Raw genomic sequence first — 25,103 nt, forward strand, 5'->3', positions numbered from 1 at the left:
ATGTGAAACTCGGTGCGCCTCAACTTTCCTGTTTCCAAAAAAGGAATTCCGAGCCGCTCCACGACTTTCAGCCCTAATAGGCAATTTTCCGCGTATAGATGCATTGCCCCGTGGGCTTCCCCTAAGACAAGCTATGAGAAGACGGTATAATCGCTGATCAAAATATAAGGGGAGTGAATTCAGGGAGAAGTCAAAGAAGTCTTCAGTTTCCTCTACACGATTACTAGATCCAATTTCACTTGTATAGCAATACAACCTAAATAGGCTTTTACATGTCTTCCTCAGATCATCAGTGTACTCCTGGCCGCGAACTGTCGAAAGAGAAGAAAGTTGATCTAGCTCTGGGGACGATCCGATGCCTGATAGCAGACCTGTGCGAACAATTCAAAGGCGGACATCCAGGGTAAACAACCCAATGAAAGCACTAAAACTTGAGCTAACTTACTACCAGCGGTGCAATGGGAATGACCGCAATAGGCATCGCACTCTGGAACTACACCATGAAATTCTCCCCTACCAATCCTGAATACTTCAATCGAGATCGCTTCGTGCTTTCAAACGGCCACACCTGTCTCTTTCAGTATACTTTCTTACATCTAACAGGATACGCTGCGATGACAATGGACCAGTTAATGTCATACCATTCGAATCGGGCGGACTCGATCTGTCCTGGGCACCCGGAGATTGAGAATGAGGGAATCGAAGTGACAACCGGGCCGCTTGGACAAGGCGTCGCCAATGCGGTTGGGCTGGCGATGGCGACGAAACATCTCGGAGCTCAGTACAATAAGCCTGGATTTCCTATCGTGAATAATATGACTTGGTGTATGATTGGAGACGCCTGTCTTCAAGAGGGTGTTGCCATGGAGGCGATACAACTTGCTGGACATTGGAGGCTGAATAACCTGGTCGTCATCTATGATAATAATCGGGTATGCACCTAATTAATCCAGGGACTACCACAGACAGCTAACAGGTCTAGGTCACCTGTGATGGCAGTGTCGACTTGTGCAATTCGGAAGATATCAATGCCAAAATGAGAGCCTGTGGTTGGGACGTCCTTGAAGTCGAAAACGACTGTTACGATGTCGAAGGAATCACGACAGCCCTTGAACATGCTCGATCGAGCACCGACAAGCCTACATTCATTAATATACATACCGTAATTGGTATTGGTAGCAAAGCAGCTGGGAATGCGACAGCTCACGGAGCGGCATTCGGACCGGAAGACGTGGCAAACATCAAGAAGAAATTCGGGATGAACCCCGATGAGCACTTCGCAGTACCGGGCGAGGTGTACGATTTCTTTTCTGACACAAAAGAAAAAGGTCAGGAGTTAGAAGAGAGCTGGGGTCAACTACTGGAAGATTACTCGAAGGAGTATCCTGAGCTTCACAAGGAGTTTCAGTTGAGAATGGCAGGCAAAATGACCGAAGACTGGACAAAACTCATTCCATCCAAGGACCAATTCCCAACTACTCCTACACCGTCCAGAAAATCAGCCGGACTCTGTTGCAACCCGTTGGCATCGAAACTGCAGAATATTCTGGTTGGAACGGCGGATCTCACGCCTTCTGTGAACATGGCCTGGAAAGACAAGGTAGATTTTCAGCATGTGAGTCATATTCTGGCAAAATTCATTGCACATTAACCAACATCCTTTTTATAGCCGGATCTAAAAACAACTTGTGGGATTAATGGAGATTATACTGGACGTTATATCCACTGGGGTATCAGAGAACATGCCATGGCATCCATATCGAACGGATTGGCTGCATTCAACAAAGGCACAATTCTCCCTATCACATCTACTTTCTTTATGTTCTACATTGTAAGAATCAACCTCGTATTCCCCCGCCATCCCACTGCTAATAATCAAATAGTATGCCGCTCCAGGTATCCGGATGGGCGCACTCCAACACCAGCAGATTCACATAGCTACCCATGACTCAATCGGCACGGGAGAAGACGGCCCTACCCACCAGCCAGTTGCTCTCGCATCATTGTATCGTGCGATGCCAAATCTTCTATACATTCGACCCTGCGACAGCGAAGAAACAGCCGGTGCATTCATCGCTGCACTGCAGGCAACCTCTACACCCACGATTATCTCACTATCACGACAGAACTTGGAGCAATACCCACAGTACTCGTCCCGAGACGGCGTACAGCGTGGTGCGTACGTCTTTCTAGAAGAAGAGCACGCCGACGTGACTTTGATCGGAGTTGGCGCAGAGATGGTCTTCGCTGTCCAGACCCGTCAGGTACTTCGGGACCAGTTTGGCATCAAAACCCGTATCGTGAGCTTTCCCTGTCAGCGGATCTTCGAGCAACAGAGTATCGAATATAAACGAGGAGTGCTACGGTATAGATCTGGCATTCCAAAGGTGGTCATCGAGGCCTATACGGTGAACGGGTGGGAACGATATGCCGATGCGGGATATTCCATGACGACTTTCGGACACTCTCTTCCTGGACCAGCTGCGTACAAGTACTTTGGGTTTGATGAGCAGATTATTGCACAGAAAGTGGCGAAGCTAGTTGAGGAGCTTCGACAAGATGGGATTGAGTGCTTGAGGGATGAATTCCGGGACTTGAATAACTATAATAGTTACTAAAAAGATTTGATTGGTTTAATTTTATTAGTATTTTTAATAATTATTTACAATAGCTCGTAAGGCTCTATCGATGGCGGAAAAAAAATTGGTGGGTAGCACAGATGCTATTTTCCACACTGTTAGAAGATCTTCGCTCACGAGCTGGAAGCGTGGTCGAAATATTGCTCAAGGGTATTGGTGATTTGGTGTCAGACAAGGAGGCAATTCAGTGGTTGCAGAGGACTTTACGGTATCGTAAGGTTAACAACAGAGCAGAAACGCTAGATATAGAGGTCCTAGAGGTTCAGCAAGCAGGCTCTAGAGGCGAACATGAATAACATTGCCTATTCTCTCTGACCTCGAGGGAAGCTTCAAGGTAGACTAAAACCAGCTGAACATTGTGTGAACATAACAAATTAACCCAGGTAGAAATGGGAGTGTGATAAGGTGGCCAGCCTCACGACAGGATGTTTTCAAGTTTGGTTTTATCAACATACATGCTGAGAAATTTCGGCCCGTCGTCGAGATAAGATTCTCCCTGCGGATTTCCAGCTAGAACCAGCTTCTCGAGCCCACGGAAGGGCTGTCCATACCAAAGAGGAGAACCTTGTTTATCAGTTCCTTTCCAAACTGAGTCAAGGCTCGCCATCCCGCCATGAGTGGCATGATACTTCGCAAAGCAAAAACCATTACAGATAGCATCCGGAACATGCAGAACATTTTCCAACACGAGAGTCCGGGTACGAGATCCTTTCTTCGGGTTTGTGCGCACGTTCAACTCCACAGTCCCTACACCGGCGATATAGGTTTCCGGCCCATCTTTAAATAATCCATTTGGAACCTTTTGACCCACCCGACGATATTCCTTAAACGATGAGCGATTTTTAGCATAGTGACAGGTGCCCGACACGATCATCCAGTCCCAGCAGCGACGGCGTGGGGGGTTTTCTTTCTCTCTTCTCTTCCGAGCCTCTTTCACATCTCTCCAAAATTCCCCGATCTCCCCCATAATGATTTTTCCAGATGACAGATGGACCACTTTGGTAAGATCACAGCATCAGACATCATTTTCAATTACTACGGTGGCAGAATCGAACTCACCTGATCTCAAGATGAACCAAAGTAGGTAACTAGATTGCTTAATCTTTTGACCTGTGATGTGGTGAATTGAAACAAGTAGGGAAACAAAGGGAAGGCCGGTGGGCCTCTTTAGTCGCTCGGTCACGTGGTTTTCTCACCGCATTTTTTGTCACTGCAAGCTAGCATTCAGGATCCGATAACCCCTAGCACTCGAACGCTCACTTCATCTCCCTGAATCGTGATTGAGAACTGAAGCGATCTCGGCAGGATCACTGTATCATTCAGGGGGAAAGGGTACAGAAGAACACTATAACATCTACACACACGTAGCCTACTAGCGTGCAGCTGGTATAGTGTTCTTCTGCCCACCATTCCTTCCCCTGGACAAATGATCATAACATGTTGCATCATCATATAAGAGACGCAAAAGGTTGGAGGGTTATTAATATTCTGGCCCTTTGGTTGTTGATCTTCTAATTTTCTGCTCTTCGTTACTTAGAAACAATGGCTGATCTATCAATACGAATGCCTTATCTAATTACACTGAGACTCTTGCCGATATGTTCCTTAGATAATGGTTGAGCCAAGCAGTTGCATGAATGTACGTACTTTATGTCAAGAATATCGATCAGAAGGTGGGCGATCGGTTTGCCCCCAAAACCCTGAGCACCTCTGCGTCATTTTCACGACTTCGCAGCTATCCGAAAACATCAACTAAGGGCTTCAAGCCACGAAATTGGTTGTGTTGATGGCTACTTAGCTTCCTAATTAGGAAGGTGGCGGTGGAACCCTACAAGATTCCGTGTAGTCCAGAATGGCTCAAGCGATGTCTATAAATATGGGTCAAAATAGCCTCTAGATAGCTTGTAATTCTAATCATCAATTTTGAATCTTCAATGTTCAGCTTAGTTGAATATAGTCAGATATTTTTTCCACAATAGCTTCTCTTCTCTCGTATCCGGCTTATCTCAACAGAATATTCATAAAGCTACTAGTCGTGCCCAGTTCTACATCCAATACACCTAAGCTGTAGCTTTAAGGCCGGATTATGTTTCACAGGTCTTTCCACGTCATCTCAAGAGTCGGGCAGTTACGTGGGGGGCCAGTGTCTATATTCCTACGTATACTAAGTATATATAGCTTAGATTTGTAGACTATATAAGATATAATCTCCATAGTTTTAAGAGTCCAGATCTAGTCATTATTATAATCAGACAGAGCTACGGCGCAAGACCTGCCACTTCGGTGGTCGTCGCGGTGCCGCGCCGTTCTGCACCAGGCTTCCAAACCCTACCCGGTTCTCCCACGGAACAATGTCCTTGGTGGTCCACAGGTCCACCCCACAGCGAAACGCGCCGTAGTTCTGATATGCGTTCCATCCTCCACGCTCCTCTCCACTCCCGAACTCCACATGTAGCCCTGACGCCTGACTCTCAATCCAGAGCCGGCCGCCCGCCTCTGTCGAGAGGGGTGGATAGGTATGGCACAGTTGCATAACTCCATCCATATCCACACTGTATATCAAGTCGCATAATCGCATACAGCGGGCAAACTGCCCCTGTATCACTGTCCCGTGACTCCTTGCCATTCATCCTTCCCCCAAAGCCTAACAGCACAGGCAGCCCTGCCGAGTCCTATCCGGAGGGAGTCACCCCAGTCTCCTATTCTTCTCTGCCTTCCCGAGCCCCACGGCACTTTTTCCTCTCTCTCCAAGGCCCAATAATTCCAATATATCTGCAAATGGATGCCGCATCGATGCACTGTCACCATCTGGTGATCGTGTAAACCTACTCTTAGGTCAGTATGGTTTTGCTATCGAACACGCGGGGAATGTCATAGATTCGAACCGATTTCAAAGCTCCTAAACCCAGCGTTTCAAGTTGTTCGTATTTCTTTCTTGCTTTCGTTTTGGATCTGAGATTCATCCAGATCCTTTTCCTGTTGCACCCAATGACGGCCGTCCTCAAAACAAGATTATGATTTTGTGCTGGTATCAGACGCGCACGACATGGATTCATCCACAACAGGTGCAAAATTAAAAATTTCCCGGGCAGGCGCAATGCGAAGTGCTTACAGTTGCTGGGCCATTGATGATTCAATTTGCCCTGCTTTCATTGTCGCTTCGAAGACCTTTCTGGATCTGCTGGACAAGCCGCCACGTAGGCCGCTCTGGTGGTGGCGTGGGACTGGAGATTTTGGAGCAATTGGGTCGTTCACTGAGCAAAAAGTGTAATGCTGCGTGTGTCCCAGATGGGGAATTTGCAGCACCCCTCGGAAAAAAGAGCGTTTCCCGACAAACTAAAGAAATGGATTTCCTATGACCTTTCGGGCTAAAAAGCATCGTATATTAAGGATATACATTAGTACCAATATAATAATTAAATTTAGGTTCTCTACTACGCTATGGAAGAGAAATAACTTAAGCATGGCGATGAGTTTCATTCAATTGAAACATTCAAGTTGGGAAATATGATGCCATAATAGTGTTTTATGAAGGCTAACGCCTGACTAAACCTAGTGGCTATTTGACACATAACCTTCATCGCCAATTTTCACATAATCTCAGACAGTGTATGTGTCTGTTACATCAATTTAACATGGGCGACGCTGGTCAAGCTCTGGCCACCACTCGACTGGCCTTCGTAACACAGATGCAGAGGAACCAGCATCTCCACAATGGATACTCCCCAGACATCCTGCTTGAGCCAGAGTACCTTCTCGCCTAGATGGCTAAACTCTGTCTTCTGTTCCTCGTTTTTGCAAGCTAACTCCTCTTCGTTTTGCTTAAGCGTTGCAACCCTATGCTTCTTTCTCTCAAGACACTGCTTAACGGACATCCTGTTCTGTTGCCGCAGCAACAAGAGCCGGTTGGCCCGTCCTACACTTTCCAGCCTTCCTAGGGTGCTGATAAGTTGCGCATAGGCCCCAAGATGCCCAAGCTTAACATTAGAACTGTCTCTATTGGTCTATGGCTCGAGTTGGAGACCTGGTTGCCGCTAAAATTACTAGACGGAAGGCTATAAGGCTCATGTGGACTGATGAATGGCGGCCAACGTCGTCGAAATAAGGCTATTATATCGTAGACGTATCAGTGGAGACAGTATTAACCACCGGAAAGGGATAGGGATCAACATTGGTAACTCAGATTGACCACGAAATTCCCGCCAGACACGCTATATCGTTGACCATAATGCCCATTTCGTAGGTAAGAAAACGGAGCAGAGTACAGGGAATTGGATCATCCAGGGTTAAACTCCGCGCGTTTTAGGTAAGCATAACCCCCAAGGCGCAGATCACTTCTTTATCGCTGCCACGAGAGTGGCTCTTAGTGTTAGATAACTTTTGTACTCGAAGTTCAGATACCCGCAAGAGGACCTCGGTCAAACTATCAGCACCGTTCTTGGTTTTGTGGATTGAGAACTCGATCGAGTAAATTGTAGTGCTTCGTCTACACAATTTATTTCGTATAGAATCACATTTATTTCCAACAATTCTAATGTGATGTTTATCATGCATATAGAATCCCATGTACAGATGAGAATAACAAGAAAAACCAATCTTCCTCTGAATACAACAGTACCTTGCTACAGGAATCATTTAATGCCTCCCGGCAGTACAAACCCGGAAATTCCCGAAGAAGAGAGTGAGAACATATCTCTGCTCTAATATTTCTACTTACCTAAAGGTTGCGGAAGCAAATTCTTTTATTGTGTCACCGTTTCATAGAATTTACTCTACTCTTACTGGGGACTAAGCATCCCAAGTACGACGCAGGGGTGTACCCAATCTTCGTGGCATACGAGCCATATAGTCGACCGCAAACTACTTAGGACATTATTAATAACTTAAATGAAGATGGGAGGAAGGTTTGAATAGTATTCAATACTCTAGAATTATATAAAATGCAATAATTATTATATGTAAACTGTCGGAGCAGTCTCTAGTGGGCTTAGTGGATTGCAACCTCTACGTCGACCCGTACATTTTTCAAGTCTGTCTCATTCCGCAAACAGCATTTGGCCGTCGAAAATTATGCAACGTCAACTTACTCAGAATGCTGGGCCGACGACTACTTATAGCACTTTGAAGTGTACCCGGAACTTAACTCTTATCACCAATACTTCTTAATTATCCCCTAACCATCATCAGTCTTGACCGTTTCCCCGAATATACACAGCAATGCAACTCAAAAATCTTGTGTTCTCCCTTGCCAGTGCAATGCTGTTTAGCAATGCTATGGCCAGCGGTTGCTACGAGATAGAGAACTATGGACACAAAAAAAACAACTGCGATCATTGCCCTCCAGGGTTTAAGTTCGTCACAAGCGGTATTGCTTGTGACATTGAGATTCAATGTTGTATTGGTGCTTGCTGCAAACATCATTGAAACAAAAGCTAAGTGAGTATAAGAATTAGTATTAAACCCCACAAAGCACGATATTTATTCATATAGGTTAATAATAACTTCGGGCGTACCCACTGCGAAAGTAATTTAAATTTCTGCAAGTCAGCAGAGACCATTACTACAGCGCTGTGAATTTGGCTGAACTTTGGGGAAATGTTCAGAGTACGATGTATTTATCAGTATTTCTCTAATCCACTATAAATGTCAAACTAGGAAAAGTGTCTGCGTTGAAGGCTTCGCCTACTACCAGTGTTACTCGAGTAGCCAGTAACACTAACATAATCCGTCGCATCCAAGCTGCGATAGTTTTGTCACTATATAAGCACAGGACCCAGTTCGGCCAGGCCCGGCAGAAAAAGCTGCCGGGCCCACTAGTGTAGTTTTGATCACATGACCCACAAACTTGACCAGGCCCGAAATTACTGTTATCCCAGGGATGACTAATTTACTACCTGTTGCGCTGGAAACATTATATCACGAATGCTATCATCAAATGAGGAATGTACAAGACTCTGCAACTCAGGCTTTAAATATTGGCAGACTTTTACTCCTGTACAACGAAGTTTAATCTTTAAAACCTGGGTTTTAAGAAAGCTGCAGTGGATCTTTTTACGAAAGATCTGGTGTTTTGAATATTGGATCTAAAGTGCTTGGTTAGTGCTTAATAAGTATTTTAATAGTACTATACTTACATCATCAAGAATTTCCCGAGCATTTTCTGGTGGATTGGTCTGATTTTGGTAATCAATCACATAACAGTACCAGAAGGGCTTGTACGAGGGTAATCTGGTAAGCATTCAGTATAGGTGAACTCTGTTGCAGCTAGAGCTCCTTCGTGAAATGCTGTAAGCCGAGTAGGAACAACAGCCTAGAAAAATATATAATTAATATAAAGTATTTAATAGGCAGTTACTAAGCACTCTAAGACTTTTAGCAACATTATTACTTTCGGTTACAGACTTCAGACTCAGGTAAATATGGAGAGGCCATGTTGATCTTTGTTTACAAAGTGCTTAAAAAGTACTTTTGTTGTTAGTAGCCAACCACAGAATAAAAAAGTAAGAAACATTGATTTCATGGGGAATACTAGTGGTTTTAAAGGGCCTGGTTGCCATTGTGGGTCATGTGACCGAAAAAGCGCTAATGGGCCTGGCTGATATAAGCATATACAGCCAACCAGCTGCGACCGTGGCGCCTCCTTCCGCTTCCGGTCCGCCTTTGGCATTCCTCCCCATCCCTCCTTTTCGGGCCAACCACTGGACAGCGGGGGATCTGTTATGGAATTCTATTTGAGCTTGTTCTCTTCTGCATGTTGCTGCATTGCTTCGATATGTCGTGTGCTTGGCAAGTAGACATAGTCGGGAAGCTCTCGTTTGTCAAAGATGAGGTAGATGCGTGAATCCCTTGGCAGTGAGTTTAGATAGAGTCTGTGGACAGCTATCCATGGATATAATGATACTGGTAGCTAACCGCCAGTATCTACATGTCCATGGAGAAAGTGAAATGTAAAAATAATTCGCCTGTTTCCATACAGATTTATCAACTTCATCTGAATGCCCATGCTGCTTCCTGCAGAGGGAACATTAAGTATTGGGACTTGCACCAAAAAGAAAAAAAAGGGGAGGTATTCTCTCATAAAGGTACCTGTAGTTCTCACCTGTATTTTGCTCTAGTCTATAAATTTACTTTTTATTAATTATATTATGCAGAACCTCCCTATTTATGTTTTTATCTAGTCTTTCGTTCCTCGGGATTCGATCTAATTATGTTGAGCCTCGAGAGAGTTCAGTTCCACTTAGGCCCGCATCATTATTGGCCGAGACGAATTCACCTACACTGTGTGCTACGCTCAGCAGGTGATTATTCAAAATTAGCACCTGGAGCCTTCGGATTGGCTCACTCCTCCAGGTACCCCTTGCCTTTCAGAACTGCACCAGACGCCGCCTGTCATAGCACTCGGAATAGCTCGCAGATTTCGAGCCACTCTAAATAGAACGGAAGAGACATGTCCGCGCAATGACGCAATGGGGGAAATGCAGCACGTGTAGAATACGCAAAGTCAAAGTGCGCTCCCGTTTCACCTTCGATATGAATTCATCCATTGCTTACACCTATTTCTTCAGTGTGACGAAGCCAAACCAAAGTGTGGCAGCTGCAGAACAAAAAATAGACACTGCACTTACAGACACCATAACATTAGTTTCCTCCCTCCGAGGATCGGTGGTTGCGATCAGGCTCCCACAAAGGATTTTTCAACCACTTTTAAAGATGTAGAAAATACAGGCATCGGTCGCTTACTCCATGGTTCATGCAGAAAACCTGAAAGATACCTAAATAACTCAATAATACCACCAACAGTACCCCCCTCACGCGAGACATCCCTGGCCGCTCGATGGATAGCGGCCATCGGGGCGATGACATATGGAATGGATAACCCACAGAACTTCGGGACTTGGATGGATCTAATCCCATCCCGTGTCGGATCCAGCGCTGCCCTGGATCTTGGGGTCATATATGTCCTAGACAGCTTCAAGTCTCACCTCTACGCGAATGTAACCAACGAGAAAAGGACCTGCGTCTCTAGTACGAGGGCTCTTCACAGTCTCCGGCGTGCTGTCAAAGCTTGCGAATGGCCGTCCTCAGAAGCCTTTTCTGACCTTCTCCTAAGTGTTAGACTTCATCTGTCTGCTGAGGTATATGGTCCCCCCCAACTCAAGTCCAGTCACCAGTCGACTGACAGGTAGGCAGACATTCCGTGGATTGGGCACTTACACATTTGTATTACATGTCCTGGAGCTTTCGAAGATGATGACCCATAGTCGACTCGGAGGATCAGACACTGAAGCAGGGAGGAAGATCCTTGAATCCATATACTATGAGGAGGTACGTCTTAATCTAAAACGAAATGGAAAGGGAAGACTTAACCCTAATATGTAGGTTGTGATATCAACACTTAGGGGGGAATATTCCAAGTTTGACGACGCTTCCTGGCTAGTACCATTGTCGGAGCCTCATGCACCTTCCTTCCAGCTTGTATCGATGGCTGTAATGGCGAATTTTATACAAATACCTCGCTTGGTTGATTTCATCCGACTAAGTCATACACGCCCTGCCAAAGCCACAGAAGCAGTTTCACTAGCGAAGCGTCTTTATCAAAATAATTGCCAGCCATGGATGGATCATATATTGCAGGAAGAGACTAAAGTGATCCTGACAAGCTGCGTGCGTGTTCTACCCTTTGTACAGGAAAGCTACCATTTCAAGTCAGTACATGTGTTTGAACTTGTGACACGTTACTTCGCTAGTCGGATTCTGCTATGTGGGATAATTCAAACGCTCAGTACGATTACTCCACTCGCCAGCGTCTTCGATATATCTTCCGTGGAAAGTGAAGACTTGGAAGTAGCAAAAGGCGTGGCCATGTCTGTTGAGTATGCACTAAACTCAGATAAACCACTTCCCTTCGCAGCTCTGCATATTGTGAAAATTCTGAAAATCACATTTGGAGCTTGGCAGCGACTCGAAAAGAGACAGGCTAGGAATGAAGAACGTGAGTTTGCCTGCTGTATGAAAAATTGGTGCCTCGAGGTAACCAATCACATTCTGAAAATGTGGAATTGCCCGCTTGAGACTAAGAATCAACTGGAACTGCTGGCAGGAGCTATGGTTGGGAATGCAGTGCCCTCGTTTCTTGTCAGAAGGGTAGACCCGTCGTTGATACTTACTTCACAGGATTCTGCTATATTATGAATTAGTTCTATGTCGCGGACTTGCATCTATATTGGGACTGTCAAGATATGAAACAATAACTATGGAAACGTGTACATGTCTATGATTTTATCGTACTAACTTTAGAGTACTTTCTTAGAAAACTATTTATGTTAATCAGATCCATATAAGCCAACCCTATTTGCCAGAAACTCAAACCCCGGATACACATATTCTCTATACTCATCGTCTTCTTCATTCCCATAAAACATGTCGAACATATGGTCCTTACCCGGCACCAGGAGAAGTTCCGTCTTAACTCCCAGAGACTTCAGTTCCTCATGAGCCCGCTGACTGATCCGTGCCGGAGTAACAGTGTCTGAGTCCCCATGAATAAACATCGTCGGGGGGAATACAGGAGAGAAACCACTAGCTCCATCAATGCGGGTATAATCTCCATCTTTCGTCACCAGGGAAAGGTGTTTGCCGGATTTAAATCCGTTTGATAGCCAAGCATCGCGTGGCGGTATGTCGCCCTGGCCGAGCCACGGTGTTGCGGCCGACACCTGTGGTCCTGAGAATACCTGGTCCGCCAGAGAGGCAGGGTAATCAGGGGAATTGGCGAAGAAGGGTGTCGGAGAGTGCCAGCTAGGATCGGTGTAATATTTCCCGCCGTAGAAGTCGAGAACGGCGGATATATGGATTTGGGTATTTGCCTGAGTGGGAGCTGGTTGGTATCAATTCGCTATAAGATATCAAATTCTTAACTTGGGCTACATTACTCACCGTCAACAGCGCAAGCCCTGCGCCAGATGAATGACCCGTGACTGCAATGCGATTCACGTCAACTTTCACAGCACTGCTTTCCTTGTCAAGAACTGCCACCAACGAAGATACGATCCACTTCAAGCAGTCCCTTGAATCAGTAACGGGTCCATCAAACACCGATATCTGGGGACAAAGTCGAAAATTGGGCACAACGACGATGAATCCAAGACGGCAGAGGGTTTTAATTTGGATTTGGGGAATTATCGATTTCGAACCCAGTACAAACCCGCCGCCATGGAATATAACAACTTTGGAATATCAGCATACATTATGCGTCTTCTGGGGAGAACACATACCTATTGGATGGCCATCATGAGCTTTCCCCTGAGGGGAACCCGGATACCAGTGGACATCAAGCATCAGACTCTCGCCCTCACTGCCCTGCTTGTATGCATACTCACGAGTCTCCATGGCTCTAGATTGTGGTTAAGATATTCGGTGAGCTTGAAACATGGATGTGAGTATGATTTGTTTTTACTCCTTTATTTAAACCTGCTTACCGAGCCTTTAGGTACCAACTAAATAAAATTTTCTACGCGATCGCTTGAACCACACAACGCTGCTGTGTCGGAAAAGCCTTTTGAAGTATACCGATGGGGTGTTCTGGTAGAGATGACGCTAAAGTTCGCATTTTCGACCACATTGGGAAAGTGGGGCGAAAGTGGGGCACCAGCGTCATCATCCGAGTACAGCCAGTGGGAATAGTTGACGCTATTTCTTAAATATTCCTAAGTCGGAATAGAGTTAAGATAAAATCAGGTACAGGAAAGAAAAATTATCGATTTTCGTCTACTCCAATATGTAAGCCCGGCTGAACTACTCAGGATACATCGTTGTCTGCAATAAGATGTATACACAGGGCGGTGCACATGGATTCATTTCTATGCTAATTACAAGTCTATAGCAATTTAATCAGAGCCGCATAAGGAAGTATATTACTAAAGCCGAGTCCATCGCTAGGACGGAGTATATTATTCTGATATGGAGTACTGCCTAGCCTTGTTGAGGGGTGCTGCACTGATATGAATACGAAGGTGACTCTGCAATTGAACTAGAAGGTGTAGGTAGCAATGTTCGCCATTCTAACGCATATACCAACAAACCGCGAGTGAAACATGGAAGATGTAAATCGTCTTGCGGAAGTTTTTCACATTGCCTGGGAGAGTGGCCTCCTTGCTGATGTCCAGAGGTAAAGCTCCGAAAGGAATATTGATATTCCTGAAATTTGCGAAATGAATACTGGCCTTTCACATTCGCAATATTCATGAACATATGAATAACTCATATATTGAGTCAGCTAGTATTTCCTTACACTTTATGACCATATACCACCAATCTGTATTCTGCGCCGTGTAGACTTCCATTGCAGTATATATCCCTGCTTTAAACTTCTCAATTTGATAGAGAGTTGAGGGGCAGTAGTCCATACCGTATTCGGAGACTGTGAGTGGTGGTATCTTCTCTTTTCCTCTGGTCACGGTGGCAGGGTGTGAATCTGGATCTAGTTCCGGAATTCCCGCTGCTACTTCCCACGAAAGCTCCTTTGGCATGTGAATCAGCATATGAATTGTCGCGGCCTCATAATCTGCATAAGCTCCTTCTCAAAATTCAACCCCTTTGAACGGCAGCTGAACCCACCGCCATAAACAAGGTCAAATACCCCATCCCCTATGTTGACAGATGTCTGTGTCTTCACGAAATGTCTCAATAGTCCCGGAAAATTCGACGCCCATTCTCTTCGGAGTTTGTGGAGGGATATATTCCTTTCACGCTCAAGAAGATCCATCCTGTTCACCCCAAAAGCCTTGATCTTGACCAAACATACCGACTGCACGCACTGTCTTTACCTGCGACATGGCGTCAAACCTTAACGGATTGTAGCTTTAAATGCCTGGTCTAAATCACGTATCTGTTGCCGCTAGCTTCTTGTTAAGGAGCAGAAGATGAGTGCCTCATCAAGTATGTCGGTTCAGTTGTACATAGCATCTTGATGACTCTCCCGACCCATCTAAATATTAGTTGCATCGGACGCTAATGTAACCCTTGCAATTATATCTTCAGACGTCCCAATCGCGTTAACTATCGTGGGGCAGTGCTTATAAATCAAGACACGGCAATAGCAACCGGAAAGGATTTACAAAACAAAAAAGTTAAAAATGATAGCCAGTTTCCAAGAGATGGATATGATTGCTAAAAAGTCTTCTATTATATGGAGTGCCGTTGTGGGGATTTACGAGATCCCTAATGAACTAGTATATATACATACTGTTCGATAGTCTCAGCAGAAACTCCACTCGGATCCACTGGGCATCTTCGTTTTTGTCCGCGGAAATACAGTTAACAGCCCACATACGCTTGATGACGTGATGACGGTGCATGCTAAAAGAACTAATAGCCCTAGATTTCGTACAACGGCTAAATAACGCACGATCAACAGCTCAAAGGAATTCGACATTATTATAAATCGAAGAGAATATTCCAGATATGGCGCTGCAGAATATATAATGTAGCCCCTGCTTCTAAGAAAAGACATTATAGCTATCTCACCATAAAGTTATGTCCTTACAATTGCCTCAGCTCTATCAGATTCTGCTTGACTTTTGTATCTATACCTCTCCCTATATTTTCATTACAACTAAGAATACAGAATAGCCACCGAGTCTTCCTATTTTGTTTTGAACCGCATAATTCGGTATGCCATCATCTACATCTAGCGACAATGTGCGTGACAGAGGCCAAGAGCCTGTTACAACGACGAAATTGCTGGTTGATGAGTCTACCACAGATTGCACTTTTGTTGCCTGGATTCAGGTTCTTGGGGCGTTCTTTTTGTTCTTCAATCCATGGTAAACATCCCACTCTATCTGGCCTGTTCCAAAATCTAACAATCGAGAACCAGGGGACTTGTAAATAGCTTTGGTGCCTTCCAGACGTATTATGAGTTGAATTCCCTCCATTCACCATCTGATATCTCATGGATTGGAACATTTCAGGGTTTTCTTCTCTTTCTAGTCGGTATCCTAACTGGTCCTGTATATGATCTTGGATTCTTTCGAACCCTTGTGGTTGTTGGTACCTGTCTCACCACATTTGGAATGATGATGACCTCCATCGCTACGGAGTACTACCAAATATTTCTTGCCCAGGGAGTCGTAGTTGGCTTGGGTGCTGGATGCTTGTTTATTCCTAGTGTTGCAATTGTTGCCCAGTACTTCACTAAACATCGTGCCTTGGCTACAGGAATTACCGCTTCAGGGGGAAGTGTTGGTATGAATGATTCCTTAGCGAATTTAAGCTATGTGGAAGCTGTCTATGCTGACCCCCATCATTCAGGTGGTGTCTTATATCCTATCGTGTTTCATCGACTGGAGCCGGCTATTGGATTTGGGTGGGCGACACGTGTAATGGGATTCATTGTTCTTGGGACGTTGATTTTCAGCTTCGCTGTTTTAAGGCCTCGCGTGTCTGCCCCTGGCAAAGCCAGAACTCTCTTTGATGCCGCCGCTTTCCGCAACCCGATGTTTATCATCTTTAGTCTGGGACTCTTCCTATATTTTCTCGGCCTCTACATTCCATACTTCTACGTCAGTATGTGGGCTACACAAATCTTGGGCACCTCACCTTCACTTTCCTTCTATCTATTCTCCATCCTGAGCGCCGGATCAGCATTTGGTCGTATTATTCCTGGTCTGATAGCTGACCATATCGGCCCTATTAATACCATAATACCCTCCCTTCTCTTGACATCTATCCTGGGGTTTTCCTGGACCGCGGTAAGGACATTTAGTGGGCTGGTCGTCTTCTCTATATTCTATGGATTCTTCTCTGGCGCGTGTGTCTCTTTGCCCCCTACAATTGTTGCTGGAATCAGTCCCGATCTTGGCAAAGTTGGCACGTGGATGGGTATGAGCTTCAGCTTTGCGGGCCTTGGGTTGCTGATCGGAAGCCCAATCGCGGGGGCCATACTTGACGATGAGGGTGGCAGTTACATTGGTCCACAATGTTTCAGTGCGGCGACTATCATGGCTGGAACAATGATGATGTGTTGTTTGCGTTGGCTGAAGTTCCGAGAAGGCAAAGGGTGGAAGGCATAGGGTATCTGGGTGAGTGTACACTCTCTTACTTTGACACTACACTGGCTGTGTACTTCGGTTTAATAAACAAGAATAGTGATAATTCTCTGGTTCATGGGACTGAAAAGAAAGAAGCCAAGCAATTATTAGACGACTACCACAGGAGTACGACTCTTATATACCGCACCACCATTCAGAGAATGTCTTTTATATGTTAGTTACCTGAGTACCGGTATAGAGTTTAATAGTGTAGTGCCATTCTCGTTTGATCAAGCTTTAGGAGACTCATAGTGGACCTATTCTTTGGGGCCAATTAGGTACTACTGCAACCCACTGGCTGTCCAATTCTCAGGTATTTGCATCATAGCATCTTCCCTTACGATAATTAATAATAAAGGCCTCGGCTAATTTCGTGCGTTGGATGATTATATTAGGATATGAATAAATATATCATCTAAGGGCTTGGGTATGTCGATGTTGAAAAGATTGAGGCTGGTCGGGTCCCGTTCTTGCCCTGGAGGGATATTATCCGTTCATGGCACTTTTCCCGATTGGGTGGAAAATGCGAACTTTAGCCTCAGCCCCTTCTGTGGATCTGGTCCCATGCCTAGCAAGACCTATCTTTGGCCATCTAGGCCCCTCCACTTTAGTAAACTAGACACTTCGACGGCCGTACTCGGCCACGCCACAGATCCACGATGCTCAGGTAGGTGCCGCAAGGCGATAGAGTGGAAATATCCATTTCATGAGGACTTTCTCTTATTCAACAACAAAGGCGAATCAACTTTTAGATTTATGACCGTTTAATCTAGTCTCCCAGCAGCGCCATGATACGCAGTCTGCACTGACGCTGGGTAGAGTTGGGTGAAATTAAACAAGGATTTCCTTGCCTGTATTCACAATGGAACAAACTGCCTATTAAGTCAACGACGACTATTTGATCATGCCTTGTTCCCAACTCAGCAGTTGTGTTACGAGAAGACTCCACCTGTGAGCTAGCTAATTTTAATAATAGAGCTATGTGTGTTTTTGTCCTATAGAGTAGCGAAGTCCTTAGTCTGAGCAACATATACTGGGTTCAACCCATCACAATCATGCATTGTATAATGTAACCGGAAAGCGAGCGAGCCACCTCTGTATTGCATATAAAGTGGCCCTTTTTGTGATTTAGGGAGATGTAAAGCGCATTCTTTGATCCATGTACGCAATATATTTTAGGACTTTATTAACAAACAGTCAATCCGATGAATATATATAAAAGCTCAGTTTTCAAATCGGGAAATAATTCAATCTCCTTCTGCACTATAAATCACAATTCGTAACAGAGGTCTCCAGCTAAGAAACGCATGCACAAGCTGGACAATAAGATTACCTGTGAACCGGTGGCTGCCGAGTCTCAAAGCCATACAGCTAAGGACAACCAGCATATTGGTAGCTAATTAAAACCACCCTTACCAGCTAAGTTCGCTTGGCTAACTTTCAAAGCAGCAAGCACGTATGCATCCTCAATCTATGAAATTCGTGTAACACTTTTCCCGTCCAGAATCTGTCAGGGTAGTCGCCTAGCTGCCAATTCTCCAGCAAAAAGTGCTTTCCCCGCAAAATAGCCAATTCAACACGGCTAAAGTCACTAACAATGGCAGCATGCTTAGGATCCGTTCCAATACCCCGTGTAGACACGTCGTCACCATGCTTTCAGTGGTGTCTTCCGGCAAAGATTTCAAGCTGCCTTCATCCTAAAGAACCGTCATTGGAATTAGCGATTGCGCTGTGTGCATAAGGCCATACTACTTGGATATGTTCTAAAATACACAGTCAGTAGAGCTGCACTCTCTGAATCTAACCCACATGATAATAACCCACCCAATGATCGACAAAATTCCCCTCTAGATTCGGCCTTCCACTAATAAAGCTTGCAATTTTCGTTATTTGAGGGGTGAACATGCTGGGGTCCGGAGTTTGCAGAATTGAGTTGAGCACGTTTCCATTGCACTAACAGATGTTACCCTGGTTGGAAGTCGTTCATCAAACGTTTGAACACTATCGTCCACTTCAAATTTTTTTAATATTTTAGCCGGGCTGGCCTGGTGTTATTAGCGTCCGGGAAAAGGTATGGGCTCAGTAAATATTAGTGTCTAATACTATTTAAATATCAGCATTGTTGAAACTTACTGGAACCGGTGACAACGTTTTGCATGCTGCTGTAGAAGACTTAACAAAACAGGAACATTCAGCTCGCATGAAAAGTGTATACTCTCGTCAGGCTGCCACCGTCGCAGCTTGGAGTCTAGAAACACCTTTGCGCGGAACAACCTGAACAGAACATCGTCAGGAATCTCATTTGCCACACAGCGCAGATTTCTTCGGAAATGCCGAGATAAGGCAAGAAATGATGCCAAAGAATGAATAATGCCGCCCTGAACCCACACGTTGTTCGAGTATTTGGCTGCTCGGGTAAGTTGTTCGAGAGGCTCCCAACTGCCATCCTGGTTTTGATGATGAAGGTATTCAAAGCATTCTGGGAAAAGCTATTAGGGCCCCTTTTCTGTCTTCTTCTCGATCATAGCAACCCATGCAATATTGTATTCTGACTTCAGCTCTAAGGCCAGTTTATGGACGAGGCTCCGAGCAAGCTGGACTAGGATTGGAGAAGACATTTTGCCAGAGTTGGAGTAAGATAAAATGAAATGAAAGAAATTTAACAGAAGCGAATTCTCCAACGACCTGAAGTTACTGGGTTTTTGACTTGAACTCACCCCCAGAAGCAGACTGGGCCTCCTCCTCTAGCCCATGCGTGGGTTTTCAGTAAGGAATCTAGTAAGGTTGTTATGATAAGAAGGTGGTACCCAGTGTTCTGCAGGTAAGCGTTAGCTGTCTGCAAAGACCATACGAAAGAATGAAGTAGAACTTTATTTATTCTTAACTCTCCTTGCCGCTTGCAGAAGGTTGGTTAAGCCAACTTAGTAAACGCTTTAATCCAAACCCTCTAGAAGCTCTAAACAAGGTCAACATACTCAGGTACACTTATGGAGACGTTACCGCAGGTAAATTCCCACAAGCCTTCGCAGAGGAAGTTATTCGTTTGGCCCGAGCTGCGGAGATTACCTCGCTGTTTCAGCAGATAGCTATGATCTAGAATACCTTAGATCCCATTTTACAACAGCACGTAAGGCAACCAGCCCCAGAAACCTCGAAAACGGAATTTCTGCAGGAACTTGGGCGTCAACAGTTTCTATGGCAGAACCTGGCATCCCAACGTCAGACCCCTAAAGGCCCTCTTTATGGTAAAGCTACTCCGCAGACCCAGACGCAGAAGCCCTTTGAAAGGAATAATTATCAGGGATCTCAAGCTAATGCCTTTAGGCACCATTCGGGCCCTTCGGACCTCCCCAGGCCTTTTGTTATCCATACTACGCTCAACCGCCGTTCCAAACCTCCCCGTCTCTAGTGCCGAGATTTGGATACCCTGTCTGGACACCAGGTAACGGGCATGGGTATAGCGGTTTTAAGCATCAGTCTGTTTACCAGCCGAGTCGCGATAGCCAACAGCGAACCCTGCAAGGTTAACAGAAACCACAGCTCCAAATTGCGGACAAACCAGCTAATCCTGCGAATTTCAACCGAAGCTCGTGGAATCGCCAAAGGACATCGACGAACTGTTTTAATAGCCTGAATTATTAACCAAGGAATTATACCTAGCAAGGTAAACCTCCCTATGGACGTGCTTATAGAGTTGAAACATTAGGAGATCCTGAATTATTAAACAACCAAACAACCGAGAACCAGGCACCTGCGGAGATTACCGACCAACAAGACACTGCGTATGCTGTTAATAAAGCTGGAAATATTTATAGACTGCTATTTAACAAATCCTTTGTCCCTGATAATACCGCCTTCTACGGATTTAACAATTATTATTATAGAGAGCTGTATAACAAATCTTTTAATGCCTATAATACATGTATTACAGAGGCTGGTTGGGAGTCTAATAATTTACCTTTTGTTAAACTAAGTGACGCTAGGGAAAGTAATACTAGTATTAATAAAGCAGTTGCATTATATACTTGTTATAATAAAGCCTTTTTATTAAATAATTAGCTGCATCAACACCTTTTCTCTTGTTCTAGTAAAGGCTATGATACCCAAATTCCAACTATTAAAGCCAATTTGGTTGAAATTGTTAAATCAGATTAAATTCTTAATTTTACCTTTTATAACTTGCTAAATATTTAAACATGGTATTGCACTACCACACGAGTTGGTTTAAACCAGATATTAACCTTTAGCAAGATATATTTGGATTCTGGTTGTTCCTTAACTATTATTAATAAGACTTTTGCAAGGGATATTCTAAATATTAAAATTAAAAAAGTTTCTCCAATTACAGTAAATAAAATAAAAATAGCTAGGTACTGTTTAACAAGCGCTGCTATCTTCTCGGTGTCATGGCCCAGTCACCAGACTTTTCAGCCCCAACCCTACGTTGACACGTGATCACACACCATCTTCAACCCGACCACCACCTCTACACGTAGTTCTTCCCTTAAGTTAGTTGTTTCGAATATGAGTCGCCCTATGTTCTGAATAGATCTTGTTTCATTCTTTCTAGGTTAGGACCGTGTCACTCGGTCTATTTTACAAAGACCTTACCTAGGAGCTCCGAATCCAAGCTTAAAAACACGATATAAAGCTTCTTTTACTAAGATTACTATTTAAGCTTATCTAGTTTCTTTTATTCAGGCAAGGTTGTTAATCGGCACCGATGTGCTTGTCCCTGAAAGGATATTATTTAACTTTACCTGTTAAAGGGGTTTAATTACATCCTGCAAGGGATTTGTTTTTTCTATTATCTGCAAGGCAAAGCCCTGTTATTAACCCAAGCGGTATATACTGTTTGCCGAATAGTTATCCTGCCAAGGACCCAAGGCAAAATTCCTATTAAGTTAAAAACAGGATTGTTTGGAAACTATAGCTATGCTTTTAAGCCTTTAAATAGTACTTTTCTAGCTATCTTAGCATATCTAGTCAACAACTCCTTTTCTTTTGTTGAAGTCTTAAACAGCCAAAATAAGCCAGTAACGCTCGCAAGGTGCTGCTGCCTAGGTACCTTTAATACTAACAACTATTTTGCCACTGCTTACAGGGCTGAATCCGATCCCTTTTTGCCTGGTGGCGAGGATCTGGTAGTTCCAACCTTTAGTTATCCCTACCAGCCGAAGAAACCGTCAGTCGCTAAAGGCGCTGCGAGAGTAAGCTTCCCTAATCTTCCTACCTTAGTAAATCGGGATACGCGTCGTTTCGCCGAACAACTTTAAAGGCACGAGAAGAACTGCAGTAAACCTAGTTTTGTGTATCGCCGGTATATTAAATATTTGTTTACTAAAGCACTTTAGGCTTTTAAAGTATTCCACACCTTATCTGTTAGTACTAAACCACCAACCGGCTGCAATTTAGTATTAGCTAATGGTATTACCATCCATGGAGATGGGCCCGAAGCCCTTAAGCTTTAACAAATTGTCGAAAATCAAATCACAACATTTAGGCTTTGCCTGATGGTTCTAACATAGGAATTATAAAAATATCTCGAAGTAAATAAATAGAGATTCCGCTGCGACCAGGCTGGGAGAAGCATATTCCTAAGGCAAAGATTTACCGTGTAGGACCCAGGGGGGAGACTGCTATTAACAAGATATTTAGACCCTTGCGCAAGGTAAAAAAGCTAATTTAAGCTATCAGACATATCCCAAGCGGTTATCCGGTATTCGTCGTGATCAGACCTGTATGGAACGATGAACTTCGTTAGTTCAAGGTTAAGGAGTATATAGTTGTTGACCTGCGAGCTGCAAACAAGGAGACTGAGCCTGATCTCTATCCTTTACCTTCCCAGGAAGAAATTATTGCTATGGCTACTGTAAAGATTGTCCTTACATCTTGGTAATTAACACCGCCAAGTTCTTCTACTAATAGCCGGTTAAACCTGAACATGCAAATTGTCTTGCCGTGGTTACTTATTATGGCCAAGAGGTTTTCCAAGTAGCTATAATAGGATATATTAACTCTGTACCATTTGTTTAAAGATATATGGACCAAATTCTTAAGGATTTCCTATTTGCCAGAGCTTACATCGATAATATTGTTATTACCTCCAAGACACTCGAAGACTATATCAAACACTTGAACGAGGTCTTTAGGCGATTCGAACAGCTAAACTTCAAGCTTGAAAATAAAAAAGCCTTTATAGGATTTCCTTCGGTTAAACCACTTGGCCAAAGAGTCGATACGTTCAGGCTATCAACCCTGGAAGAAAAACTCCAGGCTATACGCAACCTTTTATTCCTGAAGACCCTTGCTAAGCTAGAACACTATCTCGGCCTTACCGGGTGGTTTCGTCACTATGTCTCCAGGTATGCTTCAATTACCGAGCCGCTCCAGCAACGCAAAACCATGTTGCTGAAAGGGGTACCTCGAAAGGACCCAGCTACCCGGCGATTGTCAGGGTCCAGGTCGAACTCTGCCTGAGGCACCAAGTCTGCTTTATTCACTGTTGATACCACAATGTAGAGATTTCCCACATTTCCTGTACGATAGAATTCTTTCTTCCTTCCTTCTCTACGTTTGATGTCTCGTTAGATCGCCACCCTTAGATAGAATCCATCCATTTTACCAAGGTGTATAGGATCATCACATCTTTAGTATTCTCGATATAGGACTTAATGTGATCTTATCCATCTGATTTGCCTGCCGTCACAGCCAAGTTCTTCCACAGTTTGACAAGTGGAACTATGTTGCAGTGGAAGAGCTAGCTAAGCTAAAGAAGGGGACGGTAGGCCATAATCGCAACTTTATTAAAATAGTGAATAAAAACTTCACTAAATACTACTAACCAATAGGGCCTTGGATGAATCGACTGCACAAGGTTGTATTTCCAAACAGCGGAAGGTAGGAAAAAGAAGACCTGGCGTTATATATTCGGATGAAACAGGTGCTTCAAGCAGCGAGGGAGGATCGTAAGGTTCTGGAAGAAAGATAGTCTCAACTCAAAGAAATCAGGATTATATATTAAACCAGTCTCAATTACCACTTTATACCCAACGCTTTTCTACCACGGACATTCATTAATGTCTTTCGTAGCTTAGGCATCAATATCGAGGCTTCACGGGGGATTTGATTGTCCCTACTGGTCCGAAGTCGGATATTTGTCCACTCTGAGCTTTGAGAACATGGAAGAATGGTTACGATTCTTGTAGATTGTTGGGTTTGTTGTAATTAAATATACAACTTAAATACTTGCACGGTGTTTATTAAGTTGAGAATAGTATTAGAAAAGCAAAGAGAAAGACAACTCGCAGCACCATTACTCATACCAGTCGTTAGAACCTCAACAATAATAATTCCTCAAACTAACCATTCAACATTATTTATCATCCATCTACCATCGATACCTCTGACGTTCATAGTGCTTAATTGTGACTATCCCGCTGAGGGACTCTTGTCCAATGCAGATACGACAGCTCCAGCCGAGATAGAGTATTATCCGGCTCAGCGTCTTCACTCGGAAACATCATCTTGCATCACTATATCTGACCTCGCCGTACCGTACGCGGCGATCCCCCACGATAGGTAGAAGCCCATCCAGGTCACCATTCAACCCATCACCTTTTAACACGGGAGCATTGAATGCCTTTGCAATCTCAGTTGGGCTCATAGTTATCGGCCGACCAATCTTCCACCACTCATAAAAGGTAGATGCCACAACGACTAGGCAGACACCCATGACAGCAGCCCCTGCAGCCATGTATCCATAATCCACCTGAAAGACCGACATATCCTGAACCTTGATACCATTTGCTGTCTGGATTTGCTCAATCATCTGATCCCATGCATAAGATCTATACAGTAGATGGCTAGAGTTGTAGGGCACCGAGAGAGCGGTACGAAACATAAGTTTCTGAAGCTCGGAAATAACTGCTGGAGTGGGATCTCTCCACGTATCATTACAGGTGATCACCCTATCTGCTGAAGTTATGTGCTCCTGTGCGAGCATTCCAGTCGTTTCCAGTGTCCAGACATGGTTATTCTGACGGCCAACGGCCATAGACTTGAGAAGGTCATTTCCTGCCAGATATACCCCTCCAAGCGTGCTGTTGGTGTCCATATTTTCCATTCGCTCTCTCAAGTCGTGGATTTCTGCTATGGTCTAGGGAGCTCTACCAAGATTCTCCAAGGACGAGGTAAACTCAACAGCACCATCTACAATTCGAATGGGATATAATAGCGTGGCCAAATTGAATATGCACTGATTCACCTGCAGTCGACTTATACAGCCCTTCTGATCTTTGTAGGTTGCCGTGAAATTAAAGCTAGATGGTTTATTCCCAGGATTGAAGGTGAAATTGGTGGAGAACATTACCCG

At 44.3% G+C, this 25,103-nt stretch overlaps 7 protein-coding genes across 7 annotated transcripts; 3 read left to right on the forward strand and 4 right to left on the reverse strand.

Moving 5' to 3' along the window:
* Positions 1-272: 272 nt before the first annotated feature.
* Positions 273-2,618, forward strand: ATNIH1004_002296 (transketolase family protein; the record flags this gene model as incomplete). The annotated part of the gene is made up of 5 exons (XM_033566991.1): positions 273-403; positions 452-932; positions 983-1,615; positions 1,670-1,831; positions 1,884-2,618. The coding sequence occupies 5 exons, from the start codon at positions 273-275 to the stop codon at positions 2,616-2,618; spliced, it is 2,142 nt and encodes a 713-aa protein (XP_033428986.1).
* A 436-nt stretch (positions 2,619-3,054) lies between these two features.
* ATNIH1004_002297 (uncharacterized protein) lies at positions 3,055-3,606 on the reverse strand (the record flags this gene model as incomplete). The annotated part of the gene is made up of 1 exon (XM_033566992.1): positions 3,055-3,606. One exon carries the CDS (start codon positions 3,604-3,606, stop codon positions 3,055-3,057), a length of 552 nt encoding a protein of 183 aa, XP_033428987.1.
* Positions 3,607-4,887: 1,281 nt separating this feature from the next.
* ATNIH1004_002298 (uncharacterized protein) lies at positions 4,888-6,514 on the reverse strand (the record flags this gene model as incomplete). Its single annotated transcript, XM_033566993.1, has 2 exons — positions 4,888-5,191; positions 6,264-6,514. The coding sequence occupies 2 exons, from the start codon at positions 6,512-6,514 to the stop codon at positions 4,888-4,890; spliced, it is 555 nt and encodes a 184-aa protein (XP_033428988.1).
* Positions 6,515-10,495: 3,981 nt separating this feature from the next.
* ATNIH1004_002299 (uncharacterized protein) lies at positions 10,496-11,831 on the forward strand (the record flags this gene model as incomplete). Its single annotated transcript, XM_033566994.1, has 3 exons — positions 10,496-10,774; positions 10,830-10,964; positions 11,019-11,831. 3 exons carry the CDS (start codon positions 10,496-10,498, stop codon positions 11,829-11,831), a joined length of 1,227 nt encoding a protein of 408 aa, XP_033428989.1.
* Positions 11,832-11,962: 131 nt separating this feature from the next.
* Positions 11,963-13,028, reverse strand: ATNIH1004_002300 (uncharacterized protein; the record flags this gene model as incomplete). Its single annotated transcript, XM_033566995.1, has 3 exons — positions 11,963-12,505; positions 12,576-12,865; positions 12,914-13,028. 3 exons carry the CDS (start codon positions 13,026-13,028, stop codon positions 11,963-11,965), a joined length of 948 nt encoding a protein of 315 aa, XP_033428990.1.
* Positions 13,029-15,311: 2,283 nt separating this feature from the next.
* On the forward strand, positions 15,312-16,711 carry ATNIH1004_002301 (uncharacterized protein; the record flags this gene model as incomplete). Its single annotated transcript, XM_033566996.1, has 3 exons — positions 15,312-15,463; positions 15,517-15,884; positions 15,951-16,711. 3 exons carry the CDS (start codon positions 15,312-15,314, stop codon positions 16,709-16,711), a joined length of 1,281 nt encoding a protein of 426 aa, XP_033428991.1.
* Positions 16,712-24,251: 7,540 nt separating this feature from the next.
* ATNIH1004_002302 (uncharacterized protein) lies at positions 24,252-24,854 on the reverse strand (the record flags this gene model as incomplete). The annotated part of the gene is made up of 1 exon (XM_033566997.1): positions 24,252-24,854. The coding sequence occupies one exon, from the start codon at positions 24,852-24,854 to the stop codon at positions 24,252-24,254; it is 603 nt and encodes a 200-aa protein (XP_033428992.1).
* Positions 24,855-25,103: the final 249 nt, after the last annotated feature.

The sequence above is a fragment of the Aspergillus tanneri genome (assembly GCF_003426965.1).
Source record: "Aspergillus tanneri strain NIH1004 chromosome Unknown AapTan_1_pilon_pilon_pilon, whole genome shotgun sequence".
Lineage (NCBI taxonomy): Eukaryota > Fungi > Ascomycota > Eurotiomycetes > Eurotiales > Aspergillaceae > Aspergillus > Aspergillus tanneri.